Here is a 20093-nt window from a genome sequence, read left to right as displayed (position 1 = left end):
AAAGCCTTTTCTCCCTCGTTAAGTTTGCTCCTAAGTGGTTTACTTTGTTGAGTGAGTGGGAATATATGGGCAAGTGAAAGCACTCCTTGCAAGGGTCAGTTCTTTCCTTCCTCCATTCTTGGGGATTGAACTCAGGCCATCAGGCTTGGCAGCAAGCCTCTCTATCTGCTGAGTCATCTCTCTTATGCCAGTTTATACTTTTTAAAATGATGATGGATTTGGATTGTCGATTTTTCTAGATAACTCACTATTGACTACTGATTCTTTTTCTAAATGACTCACTATTGATTATTGATTTTTCTAGATAACTCACTATTGATTGTTGATTCTAGATAACTCACTATTGATTGTTGATTTTTCTAGATAACTCACTATTGATTGTTGATTTTTCTAGATAACTCACTATTGACTGTTGATTTTTCTAGATAACTCACTGTTAGAATATGGAGATGCTGTTTGTGTGTCCTGCAACTTTTCCTTGTTTAAATCTGATAGTGTTTTGGATTTGTGTCTATATAATTTCATGTCATTTCTAAATGGTAATTTTATTTCCCCCTTCCCAGGTGTGATGCTCGAGCCAATCTTCTAGTGTCATGTCAGACAGTTAATCAACAACAACAAAAGGTTATCCTTGCCTTGTTTAGACAGTGAAGGAAAACTGCTCATTCAGGACAATGCTACCTGGAGTTTGTCATATCTGCCCTTTATGTTGAGGTATGTTGTTTTTCTGTCTAATTTGCTCAGAATTGGTCATCGAAGGTTGCTGGATGTCATCAGATGTTTTTCTGTATTTACTGAGACAACTTAAACACAGGGAATATACAGACACATAGATAAATGGCGCCTGGGGCCCAGGGTGAGAGACTGGGGGGCAGGAATGACAGTGGCTACTGGCAGGTATGGTTTCTAGAATGATAAGAGCTCTAAAGCTGATGGCAGGGACTAGTACACAGCGATCACAGGTCTGTGAAAACACCAAGAACCACTTGGCAGGACCTTCACAGGGTGAACTATGCATGACTCGCATCTCAACAAAGGACTTTAAACCAAGGCCCAGGTAGTAATAAACCACATAATTTGTTTTCCTGGGGGCAGTGACAGGGAGACCTGAGTTCCTGGGAGGGGAGGGAACGAGGTTCCCAGAGAATGAGCAGACGAGAGGTTACTCAGGACTGTGCCAGTGGAGAAAGGCCAAGAAAGCAGGAGAAAAGCTGGGGTGCAGTACTCCCTGAGTGCCCCACATCTCCAAGCATCACTTCAAAGGGCATGTGGGTAAGCAGGCCTCAGACCCAGGGAGAAGGTACTGAGTGGGGCTGAAGAGACGGCTTAACAGCTACGAACACTCACTGGCTGCTCTTCCAGAGGACCTGGGTGGGAATTTTAGCAACCACATATTGGCTTACAGCTGTCTGTAACTCCTGCTCCAGGGATCCAACATCCTCTTCTGGCCTGCACAGTACTGGCATGCACTTGGTGCAGACACACGTGCAGGCAAAACACTCATAAACAAGGGGGTGGGCACTGTAAAGCTAGGCTCTCTGCGAGCCGGGCTGGTCGCAAACAATCTGCCTTTAGGTTTGAAGGTCCCTCACCTGTGAGCAGCCGTGTCCTGACTGGCCTGTGAATGACTTTAGAAGGAGCCCTGTCCACAGGCAGGAAGGGGCAGGTGCAGCTTGTGCAGAGCCGCACTGCCTGCCCAAGCTCCAAGACTCAGGAAGCTGGGGACAGGGAGGCAGCTAGTGGGGCACTGGCTGAGGAGCATGTCACCAAAGGCTCTGGGCTAAGTAGGTGAGGAGAGAGAGGGTCTCACACACAAGGACCAGGCTTGGCAATCCCTGCACGCAGGGGGTGTTTCTACTCAGCTCTCACAGTGCGACCTTCTGAAGGACCCAAAGGACCATTCCCCTCACTGCACATGGCCACTACCTAGAGCAGAGGGCTCTGCTTTGATACCCCCTTCTTGATCCAGGGACAGACTCACCCCCTCCCTCACCTCCTCCCAGAGTCCTCCTGACTATAAAAGTCATCAGGCTCTTGAGAATCAGAGAGCCTAAGTCAGCTGCTGTTTTAGGGACCCATCTTCCCAACAATCTTTGGATTTAGAAAGTCCAGGAAATCTACAGCAAGGAGTTATGGGCGACCACCCTGTCAGTCATAGATGGAGAACAAGATGTAGCTCTCAGAGGCTGACAGGGAGTCTCTTCAAAGCAACAACAGGGCGTCGCTGACCACAGAAAACACAAGAGAGTCAAGACAAGGGCTTTTGTTTTATCCTCCCTCTGTGTTCTGATCAGATCACCTTTCCTAGCCCAGGCAGGAGTATGGAGAGAGATTTAGGGTGATCCATCGCATGGTAAGTTCTAGGCTTCAGCTGTCTGTGTGCTTAGGCATGGGACTGAGGGCAAGCACTGAGCTCCCCGAGTCCAAGGTGGAATGCACAGGAAGAGCACCCCAACTTTAGACAGTGCTGAGGGTCCAGCGAGGACCAGGATGCTCACGAGGGTTCGTGCTAACCGGCGCTCGTGTGCCATCATGGCAGCCACAACTGGCTCAATGCGAAGGAATGCGGGGTCGGGTCAGAGGGGCCGGGGCCTCAGCGTCTTGGGAGGCAGCATCTGGTTGGGACCACACAGAGGGCCGTGTGCACAGATGCCTGCTGCAGCCTGTGTACAAAGCACAAAGCACCTTCTAGAAGGCAGTGGGCACTGCCCACAGGAAGTTCCGCTTACAAAACTGGCATTCTCAGGCTACCAGCAACAGCCCCAGGCATGTCCTCTACACCAGAGATGGACAGTGGGCACTACCCATCACTGCCAATGGGGCTTTTATTAGGAGGAGAAAACCCCAACATTTAATGTCATGTTCTGGAAGCCTCACAGATAAACGTAGGATTTAAATTATGAGAAAACAAAGTGTCTATGAACTCAGCTCAAAATGCTGAGTCTGTGAACTCTCCACTACAAACACACACACACACACACACACACACACACACACACACACAGAAAGAGACATGCACCTCAGACAGTGTCCTGTCCCCTCCACCCTGACCTAGGCCACAGTTCTACAGTTCTGCCATTTTTTGAAGAACAGGTATTCCCGGGGTCTAGTATTGAAGACACCTGAGTGGGGAAACCCACCGTGGTGCAACTTCAGCCCTCCATGACCCTCCCTGAAAAGAATCCACCAAGGCGCAGAGGCTGGGGACTGGTTAAGCCTGGGGGAGGCAGGTGGCCCGAGTGCGCACTGTTATCGGAGCTGAAGGTGGGGTGGGGAGGGCACAGACCCAAGAGCCAGGAAAGGATAGGTGATTGCAGACACCTCAGCATGTAGGGAGGCAGAGGCAGGGCTGCTGGGCCAACTCGAGGAGGCTTGTGGGTAGGGGAGACAAGAGATGTCCAGTCAGGTCAGTAGTCTTCAGAGAAGGCCCAGAAAGAAGAGTCCAGAGAACCAAGGTGGCTCCAGGGCAGGCAGGAGACACTGCTGACCCCACCCACAGGGGAAGGGGTGGGAAGTGTTCCTGGGACAATAGAACATTTACTTCATGACCAAACACTGTTTTCATAGCCTTAAGCTCAAAGCCACCAGGTCCCACCTGCTTGAGCAGCAACAACCATTTTCTCCATGGTGAAGACTAAGGTCAGGAAGGACAGGACCACAAAGACTTCAACAGCTACCCCTGTAGGGGAGGACTCCAGGGAGCGCTGAAGGCCTGCTGGCACTTTAACATTGTGGAAAAGAAACTGACTCAGGGAGGACACAAGACCCCCTGCTCACTACCTTCCAGGGTCACAGTGTCAGAGGCACACAACACCCTGTCAGTCTCTGGATAATCATTTCCTCTCAGGTCAAACTCCATCTCCCATGAATCCTAACTGTGTCTAAGGCCGAGGTCCTTATGCTCAGAAGTTCTTAGCTCTTGTTTTAAATGACTTATTTGTTTTTATTTTATGTGCATTGGTGGCTTGCCAGCATGTATGTACACGTGAGGGTGTTGAACTTCCTGGAACTGGAGTTGCCATGTAAATGCTGGGATTTGAACCTGGGTCCTCTCAAAGAGTAGCCAGTGCTCTTACACCTTGAGCTGTCTCTCCAGCCCTCCAGTTCTTAGGCCGTATAACCCTCAATCAAAGACATCATTTCCCGCTTGTCTACACCTGCCAAGTTAAAAGTCATGTATGAAGTTGAGAACTACTTTCCTGCAGATGAAGGGGCTGAACACACGGGAATCCAGATGGCACCGGTACCTGACAGCTCAACGCTCCCACAGGCCCGGTCTGTGAGGATTGCTGCGGTGCTGCCCCACGCTCCTCCAAATGTCCCCAGGGACAGAGCTACGGGGAGGAGCAAGGCACACCAGGTTGAGCTCCCTCACGCTGTTCTGGGAGGGAATAGAAGACCCTCTTGGGTAAGGCTCAGACACACTCACACACAGCCTCTCAGTCCAAGGCTGCCCCATCCCTGCATGGTGAGGAAGAAATCTCCAAAAGATGACCTCACCTTTGTCCCCCTCATGTTTCCCTCGGCATGGATGATGTAAGGGGAGCCCTTCTGTGGGTTTTCTGAGACGATGCGTACTTCAACTCCTGGCAATGGGGTCCCCACAGAACCTGTAGAAAAATGGGGGAAAGGTGGGAATTGGAAGGCTGCAGGCTTGGGTTTGAGCTACATTTCCTCCTGTATGTGAGACATGGGGATTACTGGGTAATCAATGTGGGTACAGCGGCAAACTGTGTGTGAGCAGCCAGTCAGCGAGCCCACGCCTCCCTGAGGCTATGGTAGTAGCTGCTGGTGCACAACCTTGCCATTGCCATGTGGGTTCTTCACTCCTCCTGCCTGGTGACCCAGGGAGATGTACATGAGGGACAGATGTGTGCAGGGACTGACTAAAGCAGACACAAGTGCATCCCAGCAAGGACTAATCTGGAAGGGGGAGGGGTTTCTGCTTAGGCACCTATGCTTTACTCTGTATACTGGGCTGCCTCTCTGGAATCACACTTCCTCCTGCAAAGCTGAGACAGCCCAGTCGCTGGGCATATGTCCAGGAGGTCCCCATGGTCCTGGACAGTGCCCTGGGTTGAAGTTTCACTCTGCTGCTGACTTGGGGCCCTGAGTTCATGCCTTGGTGCCAACAAGCACAGCAGGAACAGGGTGGAGAGCAGAAAGGTCACCAGATCCAGCACGAGGACAATGTCCAAACACACCTTCTCCGGAGGACTCACCTACGACTTCAGGCCTTTAACCATGCAGTAAAAGGAGTCTAACAGCCTCCCACATACTCAGTGTCTGGGGTTCGGGCGCCTGCTGAGCTGTTTGCTCGGTCCCTGTTTTAGATGAGGCATGTGACCCTCCATGGCTGAGGTCCCACTGCAGAGGATCAGGAGGCACATCGATGGGGACGCTGCCTAAGGATTTTTTTGACTCCAGGTATGTAGAAGTGAAGTGAGCCACCCCACTCCAGTCAGACAGCTAAGCAGCTCTGTCTTTTGGATTCTAAGACTTTAAAACTGAGAATGACCTGGCTGGGTATGGTGTTGCATGACTTTAATCCCAGTACTTGGGAGGTAGACAAAGGCAGATCTCTGAGTTCAAGGCCAGCCTGGTCTACAAAGCAGGTTCCAGGACAGCCAGGGCTGTTGCGCAGAATGAGGAGAACAACAACAACAACAAAAACCTTAAAAACAAAAACAACAACAAAAAGTCAGGGTGACCACGTTTTGCATAATTAACGTCACGGTGCACAGCTCAGTGCAGTGAGGACCCAGGAGACTGTGTTGCCTCTCCACACATCACCAAGCCCTCCCAGTGGAAAGACCACATAGACTGCAGCCTTCGGTATCTTCCTAGTGGCCAGGGCTATAGACGAGGGTGTCTTCAGCGCCATGGTGGGGTCATTTCCTCTCTGTCCCATCATCTCATAGACTCCCTTGTCATCTGGTACATGCTTACACGCTCACACAGCCTTTCAGGTGACACTAGGACCATGTTCTCCAGCTCATGAAATCCCTCCGCAGTTCTGAAGGAGCTCCTGTCCTCTAGACCACCATGCTTTCCTCAGCCATCATGACTGCTAAGATCTGCTGACAGGACAAGGGCCTGACTCCCAGAAATCTGACTGTTAAGACGAACTTCAACCAGTAGTGCCTAGCCTGCCATGTTCCAGTCAGAGGCTGTCTGGGGGTCTAGCCCGTTCATGCCTACAGACCTCACCCCCGTCTGTGTGCATGGCCAGCCCAGGGATTACCATCAATTGGCCTGTCACCCTCTGACATGAGTTAGAAGACATCTTGAGGTCTTCACCAGACTCACACTGCACAAGCGTGCCCTCAGCCGACAGGACAGCTAACTTCACCAGCGACCTTCATCACAGTACTGCAGATGTAGACAGGACTGCCACTTTCCCTCAGAGGGAGGAACGCTCAGTTCTCATGCCTGCTGAATTCCTATTCTAAGGCCTTATGAGCCCCCTGAGCTCCAAGCTGCACCTGAGCTGAGGGTCATCAGGCTAGGGGGTGGCTTTTAGGTCTTGGGACAAAAGGAGAAGCCAGTGAGTGGAGCTGAGCCTGCCTGGCCCAGAGCCACCCTTGGTAAGCAGGTGTGGTGTTCCCTTCCCTGCACTGTCACACACACAGCACCGGAGCACCACAGAGGATCCAGGATCCATCTGAAGCCAACACCACAGGAACAGGACCCTCGGAGGCTGGAGCGGATGGCAGAGCCATTTTTCTAACAGCTGGCTGCTCTTGAGAATGGTGTCAGCTCTTCCTAGACAGTTGGCCTTTGGCCTCCATATCTGAGGGTGTAAGGGACACAGCCTGCATCTATGCGTGCCTGGGTCCTTCACGTGAACCCGATGATAAGGCCCAGAGCCCTGTCGTGCTGGTCCAGAGAAGAGCGGTTCCCAGCATCCCAAGCCCAGTCTATGGGCCAAAGTGAGAGACACAGGCAGTAATTCAGAACTCCGCAGTCAACAGAAGCCAGCAAAGGCAGGGCCGCCAGCGACATCAGGGTCCTTTCATTGGGTAAGAAATGGGTCCTGTATACCTCCTATGGATGGTCCCCCATGGCCATAGATAGATCATCCTTATAGCTTAGTGAGAATGGCCCCAAATAGCTCACACAAATGGCCCCTATGACCTCATGAGAATGGACGCCATGGCCTTGCATGAGTGACTGCCCATAGCAAGTAGTCCCCAAGGCCCCATAGAGAGTCCCTGTGGCCTTGTGTAATGGTCCCCATGACCTCATGAGAATGGATGCCATGGCCTTGCATGAGTGACTGCCCATAGCAAGTAGTCCCCAAGGCCCCATAGAGAGTCCCTGTGGCCTTGTGTAATGGTCCCCATGGCCACATGTGAGCACCCGCACTCAGAGTGCTGTTTGCTCTCCCTGGCCTGGCTGCTCTCCCTGGCCTGGCTGCTCCTCCCTGGCCTGGCTGCTCCTCCCTGGCCTGGCTCCACTGTCCCTCTTGCATTGGCTGTCACTATAGCCTTCTGGCTCCCACAGTTTATAAGTCCATAAGAAGGGCTGCTCCTCAGTCTGGTCCCAAGTGGACTGACCCTGGGCAGCTCTGTCCCTGGTCTGCGATGGGTAAAGTGGTCTAGCACCAGGGGCCACGTGAGAAGACGCCCACAAACCTCTGCTGTGGGATTGTTTGCACACACACTCTACTCGCTCACAGAATACACTCCATGATACTCCCAGGGAAAGAGGTGACCAAGCCTCCTGCTGCCAGGCCTTTCCACTCAGGGACCCAGCTATGCTGCAGCTCCAGTTTGTAGCTGGACTTGGCATTTGTGGGCTAAAAAATCACTGTGTTTAAGTTCTTATCAGTTCCTAATTCTAGAAACTCAAGGACTCAGCAGAAGAGCAACTTCCTAGCCAGGGTGGTCACAGTCAACAAGAAGGATCACAGGAAAGAAGGGAGAGATCCAAGATGGCTCCCTTAGTCTGGGATCCACCTTCCATTTTATTTCTGCCAGGCTGCTGTGGCCACGGTGGAAAGTGGTGCAGACACGGTGCTGGCATGTGATGATTGTGGTATGCACGAGGTTGGCTGGCTGGCCAGGGTGCTGACAGTGGCATCCAGGGCTTGACACCCACATAATTCCTAGTCATGCACTGCCTTTTCAGAAGAAGCACAGCCTGCACTCCATGAGCCAGTTCCCACAGGAAAGCCCGCTGTCTGGGTACCCGCCACCTCCTCTCCCGCTTCTGCCTCTGACTTGGCACAGCCCTGCCTGCTTTGTCTCTGGACCTCTGCCATTTCCTGACTGGCCAGAGACCTCTGCCCAGTCCTCAGCCTTCTCTTAAACACTAGGGTGCAGCATCACCTTGATCCGCACAGGAAGGCAAAGGAAGAAGAGCCAGGCTGCCTTTGGGAAGGACGGTGCAGGAACTGACAGGGTCCAGGGTGGAAATAACATGAAAAACACTGAGAGCAGAAGTCACACGGGAAGAGTTAACTAACTAACTAACTGACTGACTGACTGACATATAAGGCCATGCTCAAGGGCATATCACTGTGATATAGGTCCACACTCACAGAAAACCTGTTCAGACATTCAAAACTCTATCACAGCTCAGGACAAGACAGGAGCTGGATGCTTTTCAGTGACTGCCAGGTTCCCAGGAGGGACATAGGGATATTTTGGTCACTGAGCAGAGAGTGAGCTGTACCGGTCACACTGTGCACACTGACGCACACTGACACATGAATTCACAGCAGGGAAAAGCGAAGCCCGGGATGGGAATTCAGGACAGTAGCTTCTGCCTAACGGTGGAGAAGGTACAGCGGGCAAGGGGGCTTTGCCCTGAGGTTGGGCTCTCTCCAAGGGCAGCACTGCCACTCACTCAAGCTTGAACGAAGCACCCTGCTATCCACTCCTTGGGAGAAAGGGGACAGGGGCAGAGGATGGCTGCACCTGAGAAGGTGCTCCCGGCCCTGTAGTCTGCTGCAGAGGGCGGTATCCTCCAAGTCCTTCTCATCTAAGTGCAGGTGGACCAGGAGCCACGCTCTGGGCACTGGGAAATGGAAGAGAAACAGTGGAGGGGCGGCTGGTACCTGGCACACGAGCCTCCGTCAGGGGGTTGGACAAGGCCATGCCGATCTCTGTCATACCGTAGCGCTCCAGGAGTGTGTGGCCCGTGGCGCTCTTCCACTTCTCCAACAGAGGGACAGGCAGAGCAGCTGAGCCCGATACCATCAGCCTAGACAGCACAACCACAGGGGCTTCCTTAGCTCAGATGGGCAGCTCACATGCACACAGCACAGCGCACAGAACATTTCTCTTCCACCTCTGTATCTTACACTTACGATAAGAGAGTTAGGCTACACTGGGGCTTTGGTGTGGGGTGGGGATTTCAAGACAGGGTTTCTGGCTGTCCTGGAATTTACTATAAGGACCAGGCTGACCCTAAACTCACATCTACCAGCCTCTGCCTCCCCGGTGCTGGCATTAAAGGCGTGTTCCACTGTCACCTGGCTAAGACTTCCCAGTGTGTTTATGCAAATGTAAGCAGGTCTTCAAAGGGATGAGGGCTAAAGCAGCATCTCTGGTGGCTCAATAAATAATTACGATACTGCTCACCTGAACCATGGAGATCACGGCAGGGTGAAGGTCACAAGGCTGCCTATGTCACAGAGGAAAGGCCGCAACACCTGCAGGAGCAGACGCTGTACAAGCGAGCTGCGAGGCTGGAGGACACGCAAGGGGACTGGGAACCGGAGGTGATAATGGCAATGACAGCGGGGCAAAGTTTAAGAGTCCCCACGCTGCTCTCAGCTACAACCCCATGGCATGCCACCGCAGAAAGGAGGGTCCTTCGTGTGTCTTCTAAATTGAGGTGGGAACCAACTCCACTCTTCTCCAGAGTGTGTGGCTAACAAGAGCCCCGGAAGTCTCACCTCCTCTGCTGAGGATTCTGTACTTCAAGGACAGTGGCTGTGCCTGTGGTTCTGTCTACTGACCCTTCCCTGGCTCTGGCTCCGAAGCACTGGCTCCCGGGGTGCTTCAGATGACAGACAGGCCTGGGTGGGCCCCACAGAGGCAGCCAGCAGCTGTGCCATCAGAACAGGCCTCTGGTTCCCTCAGGTCCTTATGGACGGGCTCACAAGAACGCCAGGCAGAACAAAAGTGTAAAGCTGTCACCTTTGTCTCAGACCATCCAGAAGTCTCTGGGGAGGCAAGGCCCTGCTGGCCAGATGTGGGGCAGGAACTGTGGCTACACTGCACAGGAGCTTTAAATCAAAGTTGTCCCAGCTTCAGTCCCCTTCCCACGGGTTACATCCCTGTTCCTCTGGCAGAAGAGAGGCGCCCTACTGCATCTGCTGAAAATGTAGGTCTGGTCCACGCATGCCGATCCAGTCAACCACAGTGCGATCACCTCTGCTTAGCAAATCACATTTCAGCATAGTAAGGAAAGAAATGAAGGAGAAGGGCAAACTTCACGACACTGACTAGCCCCAGGCCTCAGCTTATGGCTGTGAGGAGAGGGGGCCTGTCCAGAAGTTGGGGGAGGAGGCGCGAGGACAGTGAGCAGCAGGGGCAGAGTGCGAGGAGGCCTCAGAGAGGAAGTTAGAGAGAAGCAGTTAAGAGGCTGGCTCTGCTCTCAGCCTTCCACAGGCAGAGAAGAAGACAGAGATACCAGGGTAGACAGACACATGGCTGCAGATGACACAGAAGAGAGGATCCAGGCAGAAGACAGAATACAGACGCATGCGGAGGCTGCCAGATGCACAGAGCCATCATTTAACGGGAGAGAGCTGAGCAGACACTAAGACTGAGTTGTGCCTGCTGACCGCCAAGCGTCACAGGAGGGAATGTGCGTTCTTTCCACTCACCTAATTCTTTCTTTACAAACTGCACGCACAAAATCCTGGACATGAGACTGTGTGAAATGCCTGTCGTAGTATTCCAGCAGTTTGCTGTAGATTGTGGGCACCGCCATGAACACGTTAATCTGTGGAGCTTCCGAACTCAAGAACTTCTCCCAGACCTAAAGGAGACAGGAAGCAGCATTCAGCAATTAGAAGCCGGCATGGCCGCCAGCCACACGGTGCCTCCTCCCTCTATTTCAGATCTGTTCTGGCAGACGCTGTTTCCTGGGTGAGAGGGGCTCCTGTGCCTCTGAGACATTACCACTGGACACCTGTGTCTGGCCTGTGAGGAGCAATCCAGAAGCGAGTGCAGCCAGAAGCAACCCCAGCTTCACCTGCAATCACACAGGGACCATGGAGCAGCCTCAGGAATCTCGATGGTGCTCAGTGCAGTAAGAGGTAGGTCCGTTGTCTTATCCAAAAGCCTCATGTGAACTTTGCATTTTATCCCACAACAAACTTCCAATAAGCTTTAGTATAAAAACATTTAAGTTTCTGACCAGTTAGGTTTTGGTTTGAATATCTTTAAGAAAATCTGGTATCCATTTGTTGCTCTGTGGCATCCAAGGGTCAATGCTAAGTAAGCAAGCCACATTGTTGTGGACCTGCTCCCCACACACGCACGCACGCACGGCAGATCTCACCATCTTTCCAGCCATGCACTGGAAAAAGGTAAACCGGGATGTGGAGTGTAGCCTGTGCAGAGTCAGCTGCCACTGAGCTGTAACAAGGAGCCCTCACCTCAGATGCCAACAGAGGAAACACAGGCCTCTGAGAGCACAGAGTCAAACAACAGAGAGGGCAGAGCCTGGAAGGCCAGTGCTGGGTTATTAGACCAGGGCACAGAGGCATTCAGCACTGTGTCAGGGGCTCAGATGAGAAGGATGAGAATGTGGAGGACCGCAGGCTCCCATGAGGAGCCGCCAGAAAACCTGAGGATGCACAAGGTGCGAGGGAGCAGACTTGGCAGGAGAGGAGACTACAGGCAGAACAAAGCATGAAAGAAGCCAGGCTGGGTGGGGCAGGTCGGGGACAGGCAGATGATGGAAGCGCAGATCCAGGAGGAAAAGAAGCCAAGGAAGTGTAAGGTCTGCGGGACAGGACTGAACAGCTTCGGGTTGTTATCTCAGGCGAGAACGGAGTCTGGCTCGTGGACTGAAAATTCACGAATGTCAAAAGGACAATTCCTCATGCAACCCTCAAACTCCCAAACTTCATCCTGCAGACACTGACAAGAGGCTCCGGTATCTTACAGTGACAGACAGAGGTCTCAGGAGACAGAACAAAGATGGGGAGAACAAAGGTGAAAGCCCTGCTCCTTCTAGTTCCCAGAGTAGAAGTCACCAACAACGTAAGCCTTGAGCCACTGCTCCGGTGACACTGCCCTATACAGGTGATGCCACACAACTCAGGGACGCCGGCCATGCTGCCACGTCCCCTCCCCATGGCCAATGCCACATCCCTGCTGGAAAGGGGACGAGCACAGTGGCTCCAAAGGTTCTTGCAGAGGAGCCAGAGATGTGCAGAGGGCCAGCTACTGCTCAGTGAGTAGGCTGTGGGTCTATACTGCTCACAGGCTGCAGATGTGAGTAGGCCGTGGGTCTACACAGGGAAATGACCCTGATTAAACATGCACAACAATTATGAGAGAACCAAGAGACATGTGACTACTAGAGTTGGGTGCACTGACTGGGGAGGAGCAGCCGCAGGCCCAGGAGCAGAAGCCTCTAGAAGTCATAGAGTAGGGTGCAAGGACCTCAACGCAGCCTTCAGGTGTCACCCTCCAATACCTTGACTTTGGCTCTGCCCAACTCACTTTAGACTCTGCCCTCCAGACACCTAAGGAAATAAATGTCTGCTTGGTTGGTTTTGGTTTTTCAAAACAGGGTTTCTTTGTGTAGCTTTGGCTGTCCTGGAACTGGCTCTGTGGACCAGGCGGGCCTCAAATTCAGAGATTTCCTGCCTCTTCCTCCTGACTGCTGGGATTAAAGGCCTGTGTTATCACTGACCAGCAACTATGTGGGGTTTTAACCCTCCAGTCTACAGTGATTGACTGGGCCTGCCAGGACCTCCTGATCCAAACTTACCTGCTGAGCACTGAACTCCGGCAGCATCACACAGGTGGCTCCCACCCAGAGTGGACAGAGCAGCTTGTTGACCACGCCGTGGACATGGTGCAGTGGGAGGACGTGAAGGATGACATCGTTTTTTGTCCACGCCCATGAGTGGACCAGCCCAGTCACCTGTGGGGAACAGCACTGCCTATGAACAGGAGTGAGAGGATGCAGGGATGGCACTGCTAGATCCCGACCAGGGGAGGAAGAACAGAGATGGCTCTTTGCTCCTTCCTTCTAGTGGCTCCTGAAGTCATGATCGCTGGGCTGTCAAGGTGATGATACTGGCTCCAGCGTCCACCACAGCCTGTGTCTCTACTAGGGTAAGAGATGGTCTCTTAAGCACACGGCCCAGCACCCCTGCGTGCCTGAGGGCTGGAACCACACTTCCTGCGCCACGTGCCAAGGAGCCGGTGGCATTCAGTTCCATCCTCCTCTGTATGCTGCCTCACACTTCACTGCTTTGTTCGAGCTGTGAGGAGGCTTCCCTGGACACACACACGCCTTTTAGGAAGTGAGCAGAGTCTGAGACTGGCCGAGGGGTTTTCCAAGGTGGTTCTGGGCATGGAAGAGTACTAAGCTAATGCACAAGGCTGGAGGTGACAGAAGTGGCTCCTGTTTCTAGGGTGCTCTGATTAAGTCCCGACCTTAGGGACTAATCACACACCCGCCCACACACTAGTGATCCCCTCAAACCCGTTCTTGTGTACCTCACCACCACGTACTGTAAGCTGATGGGTCACGTGAATCTGCGACTCCTTGTCATCAAGCATTTCAGAATTTACAGGGCGGCAATGACAGCTGAATGACACTGTCGAACAAGCAGGCCACCTCGGGAACCACCTCAGGGCTCCACTCAGTGATGACCATAAATGAGGCCAGAATACTGAGAGAGGAGTAAACAGAGGCCCCAGGAGCACAGCCAGCACTCACCACAGCGGCTAGGTTACGGTGGGTGCTCAGTGCACCCTTGGGCCTCCCTGTGGTCCCGCTGGTGTAGAAGATCATAGCACCCCGGTCACGCCACTCCCTCTCTTGAATTGGGTGCTCTATGGGTTTCTCTGCTGCTCCATGGTAGACAGCAGGCGTGAGGGGCAGAAGAGGGACTCCCAGCCTCTGAGCCAGTGGACTTAACCGCTCCAAGTACTCCTGGCCAACCACCACCACAGAGCTCCGTGAGTCCTGGATAAAATACTCCAGCTGGGCCTCAGGGTGCTTCCAGTACAGTGGGACAGCAACACCGCCACTCATCCAGGAGGCCCACTGTGCTATAACATAGGAGACGTCATTGGAGCACAGGAAGGAGACCCTTTCTTCCTGCAGGTCCCCAACCTTACAACCTCGAAGGCTGCAGATCTCCTGGGCCAGACAGAGGCTGCGGTCATACAGTTCCCTGTAAGTGTGATGGCCATGTTTGTCAATCAGGGCAACCCTGTCCCCAAAGGCCAGGGCACGGATGAACACCGGGGCACTCCCATCTGTGCGGGCCTCTGGAGCAGTGTGCAGGAGGCTATGTCCTCTGTGTCTTCTGGCAGTCAGTCGACTGGAGGCCAAGGACCAGATGAGACGCCTGAAGGGTAGTGTCAAGTGGGGTGACATCACACCAACAAACCACTGGCAGGGCTGGGGAGGACGAGGGCGCAGAGTGTGAGCGTCAGCTGGCCACCCAAACCTTACCCATAGCAACATTTAAAACACACCCTCCAAACACCCCCGAAGGCTGTGGAAACGCTTAACACAGCACCTCCTAGACAGAGGGGCTAACACTCTCCGTGAGTGATACAAACTGTTTAGAAAGTGTCTAGTATCAAAGCCTTTTACTCGGATTCTTTAAAGAGTTCAAAAACATACAAACCACCCAAATAACTTTACAAAAGGAAAACCAAATAAAATATACTTAAGGTTAAAAAAAAAAAAAAAAAAAACCCGGGAATAACGGATTTTGTAATTCTGAGCCTGGAAAATCACTGGTTAGTCTAAGTGGACACTGCAGGGACTCAGCAGTCAGCCTTGCCCCTCTCAGGTCACATCTGAGGCGCGGCCTGCTCAGGAGAACACAGAGCCTCTTCTCTCAGCAGCCCCAAAGCGCAGTGACTCAGGAACTGCAACCCAGCAGAACTTAAGGAAGGCAAGGTCACAAGGCCACACATCAGCTTGTCTTCCTAAACACGACTACTAAGTCGTAATGATATAAGGAGAGGAAAGCGAGCTCAGGAGAGGGAGGAGCTCACTGCTGATCCCTGTGGAGCTGCTCCATTGGACATCAGCTCTGGGGACCTCATCTGGGGACCCTGAGGTCCATTCCAGAGCAATACAGACGGGGCCATCACACTTCCGCACTGACCCTGCACAGGGCACTAGCAGGTCCAGAGGCCACCCAATGTTCTGGATCTGTTTCTCGCTGTTAGCTAGCAATGTCCCTGGCTCTGGATTTATAACCGTCATGCCACATGTTCCTTCTGCCTGTCTGGCAGCTCTCACCCTGTCTGATCTCCATCAGTTAGAACACATCACTCCCCACTAAGGAAGGTCCTCTGGCTTCTGCCACACCTACCCACTAATCACTTGTGGCTTACCTTAGAGCAGCCTCCCCAACCACGGTTAAGAGCCAAGAGGCCACACCTGCTTTGGCAGGCATAGCTGAGCCGGATCAGTGGTCAGTGCAGAGGTTATGGTGGGTTGAAGACATTGTTACCTGCCCTTAGAGAGGCACTAAGGCACTACATATTGACATGCTAGACATCACTTATATGAAGCCAATAAAGATGCCTGCTGATGGGAACCTTGCCACCACCTCAGACCACATGTCTACAGCTCGCTGACAGACACAACAGCTGACATTCTCTGGAGCCTTGCACTATCCAAGAAGGTCCAGGAGAAGGGCAAAGGCAAGCCTGACGATACTCTCCCTCATCTCCCTTCAGTTCCCTCTACATCTCGAAGCACTACCACACGTCACAACCCCCCTGTGAGGTCTGTCTCCACTAGCATGTTCTCTCTGCCATGTACCAACTTTTCTTTTGTGTTAGCTTGCCAGGGGCAAGCCAACACACCCCTGCCTGCTATACATACTAAAAAGCCCCTTTGTTTTGAGACAGAGTCTCGTCCCGTAGTTCTGGTTCTCCTGGCCCTCTCCCTGTAGACCAGGCTGGCCTTGAACTCAGAGATCAGCCTGTCTCACTAAGCTGGGATTAAAGGTGAGTGCCACCACATCTGGACAGCTTTATTCTCTTATCAAGACTATTTTCAATCCTTACATAACAAAACAAATCCTATATCAACAAACAGCCTGAGTACTAAATTTTGCTCTGCGCTCAAGATCTCTGGGAGTGACTCTGCCTGCCTTCTTTCTGGGATTGGCTGCTTTCGCCTCTATCCAGGCGCACTGGTCAAGACAGCAGGAAAACTCCACCTCACTTCTCTGTGCAGAAGTTAGCTCCCGGTTGCTTGCAGGCTCTATGCACACTGGCTCTGCACAGGTCCAGCTCTCAAACACGCTGGCCCCGGAGACCACATGGGGTCTAGACGAAGCAGTAAGGGTCCCACAGCTGATCTCAGCTCTGTTCCACCAGGGCTCAGAGGTCCCTGTCTGTTCCCACCCTGGATTTCTACTTCTATAAAGACACCAAAAAATATAGGGGACAGCAGGGATAGGCAAGAGAAGCCAAGAGCTTGACAGCCACATGGGTTTCCAGAAGTCAGCAAGCATGGAGTAAATCAGGGTGCTTTAGCTCTCACACCAACAACTTCTCTATTTGTTTCACAGTCAGAGATGCCAAGAAACTCAAAGAGAACATGCTGTGTGGTATTTCTGGGTTGTAGACTTGTGACCAGGTTCCCGTGGGTTAGAGTGTGAGAAGTCTCAGGATGCTCTGGGGAAGAGTGGATGAACAGGAAGGATAAAACATCTGTCGTCCATCTATCTTCCCTGCACGAGGGAACAGAAAATAAAGAAACCCACACAGAAGACCCACCGTGTGAGAGACACCAGAAGCATCTAACATAATGCTACACACAGCCTCCAAAATGGCACAGCTCTCCTTCTGAAGAGCTAAGCACTGGGATGTAGCGCCTGCTGCCCTCACCCAGGTGTGGGAACTCATCAGCATCAGGAAGCTGCGCAAAGGAAACCTGAAGACCAGGCTCCTGATGAGGAATTGCCTACAGAGACTAGGGCACATGGAACAACACACAAGGCCATGGGAAACCCATCCTGATGGAGGCCTCCAGTCCTAGGGAGGCCGAGAGTTTGAATCATGAGAGAGAAGCCCTCTTAGCAGTAGCACAAATACTTGCAACCCCTCCCCCCTTGTTGCATTAACACTATGACCTTAGGGACACAAAAGCTGTGCATATAGTTCGCTCGCACAAGTGGTAATTGGATGAACTGACACTAACCAATGGTCCTCTGAAAACGCATAGGTAGATCACGCTCTGACACTCGAATAATGCATGTGCAATACGGTGCTGGCCTCCGCCAATCTATCTGGGAGCCTCCTTATAACACCTCCATACCCCGTAGTCATCACGGCTCATCAGGCATAAGCAACATAGTAGGGTGGCCACAGGCAGAGTTGCTGATGCAGCTTTAGGACCTCTGGGGTCCTGAGTCCTGATGGTTGGTAGCCATGGACAGACACTGAGCATCAGGAGGTATCAAGACAGGCTCCTTGTGAAACAGACTCAGTTACAGTCCCCACAGGGCCCTTGTTCTGTGAGGAGACACCCACACTAGAAAGAACAGTGGCCCCCATGAGAAGGTCACATTGACCCTGGGGTGACAGGTCAGGGAGGGTGGTAGAGGGTAGGAGCACACTGAATCCTGTATGGGCAGCTGTCCTCATGCTGGGGCGGCACCTCATGCTACACCGCCTTCGACTGTTATAAGTTCTACCATGTCTTGCTCTCCCAGATATGGAAAAGGGACCTGTCCAGGTGTCCAAAGCGGCTTTGGCCTTTAGCCATGATCCTGGCCCAAGCACTTAAACATCTGACCGTGCTAAGCTAACTCCCAGCTCTTCTTTTTTTTTTTTTTTTTTTAAGATTTATTTATTCATTTATTATATGTAAGTACACTGTAGCTGTCTTCAGATACACCAGAAGAGGGCATCGGATCTCTTTACAGATGGTTGTGAGCCACCATGTGGTTGCTGGGAATTGAACTCAGGACCTCTGGAAGAGCAGTCGGGTGCTCTTAACCACTGAGCCATCTCTCCAGCCCCACTCCCAGCTCTTCTAATCAGAGCCAGCTCTTTAGGGCAAAACAAAGTCTGTCTGTCTATTCAGGGCATTTGGTTGTGCATGGTCTTCTGACCCACCTCATGTCCAGAGAATGTCATGTGATACCTGTGGTTTGGGAAATGACAAAACTACACGTTAAAAGTAGCATGTCGAAACCTATATCCATTCTAGATAATAAACTATTTTAAAAGAAACATCTGGTGGCTGAGGTGTATTGGTAAGTGCCTGTCTAGCATGCAGAAAGCCCCGGTTCCTCTGGACCACCTAAATGGGGCATGCTGGAGGCAAAGGGATCAGATGTTCAAGGCCAGTTTGGATACCAAACCATCAAAAAAGGTATGTTTACATCCGTACATCCGTCTCAAGACAAGGGCAGCAGGGACAACTGTTTCACAATGATCACGTTGGCCCTGAGAACACAGCGCCATTTCCGATTTTAGGACTCCCTCGCGGGCCAGCCCACGGCTTAGACATGCTCCTACAGCAGTATCTGGAGGCTCTCACAGGTCTTAGTGGTCCGCCACAGACAAGTTCCCTCCCGGGATGAGCATCAACACACTTTTAGAGAAATTCACGGGGTAGCTTCCAAATCCAGCAGCCCTTCCTGCAGGCACACTTGCCTTGCCGCCATAGTCTGTTCTCAGGACCCATCTACCTTTCCGAGCTCGGACCCCGGGTAACTTGCATCCCACACTGTGCTCGGTGCAAACAAATCAGGGAGGGGCTTCATGTGACTTCAGCCCCGGTGGGGAAAGGGCGTGAGTTTATCCTACAGAAGTTTCTCTCCCGCTATGACAGACACCCGCCCAACAGCTCCCACAGCCCTCTGACCAGCTCCAGCTCACCTCGACACCCGCTTCTTGTTCTCTGCTACGCGCTCACCTGGGGTGAGGCACAGGGTCACTAGGGGTGGGGCACGGGAGAGGTCGGCCAGGTGGGTGGGTCGGGCCGGAATAAGTCCTACACCTAAAAATGTCCGCAGGCGAAAAGTGTCCGTCGGTCTAATATGTCCCCGCATGCAGAGCCTGAGTAATGGGTTCCGGAGTCGAGCGTTCCTGCTCATTCGCATATCTTATCTGGTCTCACAAGTCCTGAGGACTGCCACAGAGTGACATTTAGGTGCCTGACAGTTGTTACCCACCTCTGGATCCATTGTTTTGACAGAACAAGTACTGTGGGTTGTTTGCATTGGGTCTGATTTAACTGTTGTTGTTATTGAGACAGAGTCTCATGTAGCCCAAGCCGACTTTGAACTCACAGTTCTAAGGACGACCTACCTCTACCTCTTGCCAGGCACGCACTGCAACAACTCGGAGCTATATCCTCAGCTTTGATCTTTTCGATAGCTCCCGCGGTCAAAGGGACCATACAGCTGAGGTGACCATCTTCTCCAAAACAGAATGTAATGGGCTCCCTTGGTCCCTGAAGAGGGGCTCCTTGGCTTGCAGCTGGGGGTCTGCATGCTAAACACACCAGGTGATTTTTCTTTCTTTTTTTAAAAAAAGAATTATTTATTATATTTATATGAGTACACTGTAGCTGTTTTCAGACACACCAGAAGACGGCATAGGATCCCATTACAGATGGTTGTGAGCCACCAGGTGGTTGCTGGGAATTGAACTCAGGACCTCTGGAAGAGCAGTCAGTGCTCTTAACCTCTGAGGCATCTCTCCAGCCCAACACCAGGTGATTTTTTAAATCTTTGACAAGACCAGGAACTGTGTCAGGATTGAGGCAAGGTCTCATTCTGTAGCACAGGTTGACATTAAACTCCTGGTAATCCCACTGCCTCAGCCTCCTGAGTATAGGGATTCCAGGTCTGTGCCACCACAGCCAGCTTTAGGGTAGGATATTAAAGG

At 52.2% G+C, this 20093-nt stretch overlaps 1 protein-coding gene across 2 annotated transcripts in view; it reads right to left on the bottom strand.

The window, feature by feature from the left end:
* Positions 1 to 19195, bottom strand: part of Acsf3 (acyl-CoA synthetase family member 3) — a 39430-nt gene extending 20235 nt beyond the window's left edge. The window contains exons 1-6 of one of the 2 annotated variants that reach the window (XM_032887791.1): positions 19080 to 19189; positions 13927 to 14616; positions 12967 to 13122; positions 10844 to 10998; positions 9065 to 9210; positions 4501 to 4610 (exon numbers count right to left, since the gene is read on the bottom strand). In XM_032887791.1, the coding sequence (XP_032743682.1) occupies positions 4501 to 4610; positions 9065 to 9210; positions 10844 to 10998; positions 12967 to 13122; positions 13927 to 14592 (1233 nt within the window). In that variant the 5' untranslated portion in view covers positions 14593 to 14616; positions 19080 to 19189. Of the gene's footprint in view, positions 1 to 4500; positions 4611 to 9064; positions 9211 to 10843; positions 10999 to 12966; positions 13123 to 13926; positions 14617 to 19079 lie in introns of both variants that reach the window. The other variant, XM_032887792.1, reaches the window with a different exon arrangement.
* Between the last annotated feature and the right edge of the window lie 898 nt (positions 19196 to 20093).

Source organism: Rattus rattus, chromosome 17 (assembly GCF_011064425.1).
Source record: "Rattus rattus isolate New Zealand chromosome 17, Rrattus_CSIRO_v1, whole genome shotgun sequence".
In the NCBI taxonomy this organism is placed as follows: Eukaryota; Metazoa; Chordata; class Mammalia; order Rodentia; family Muridae; genus Rattus; species Rattus rattus.
This window is presented reverse-complemented; position numbering and strand designations above follow the sequence as displayed.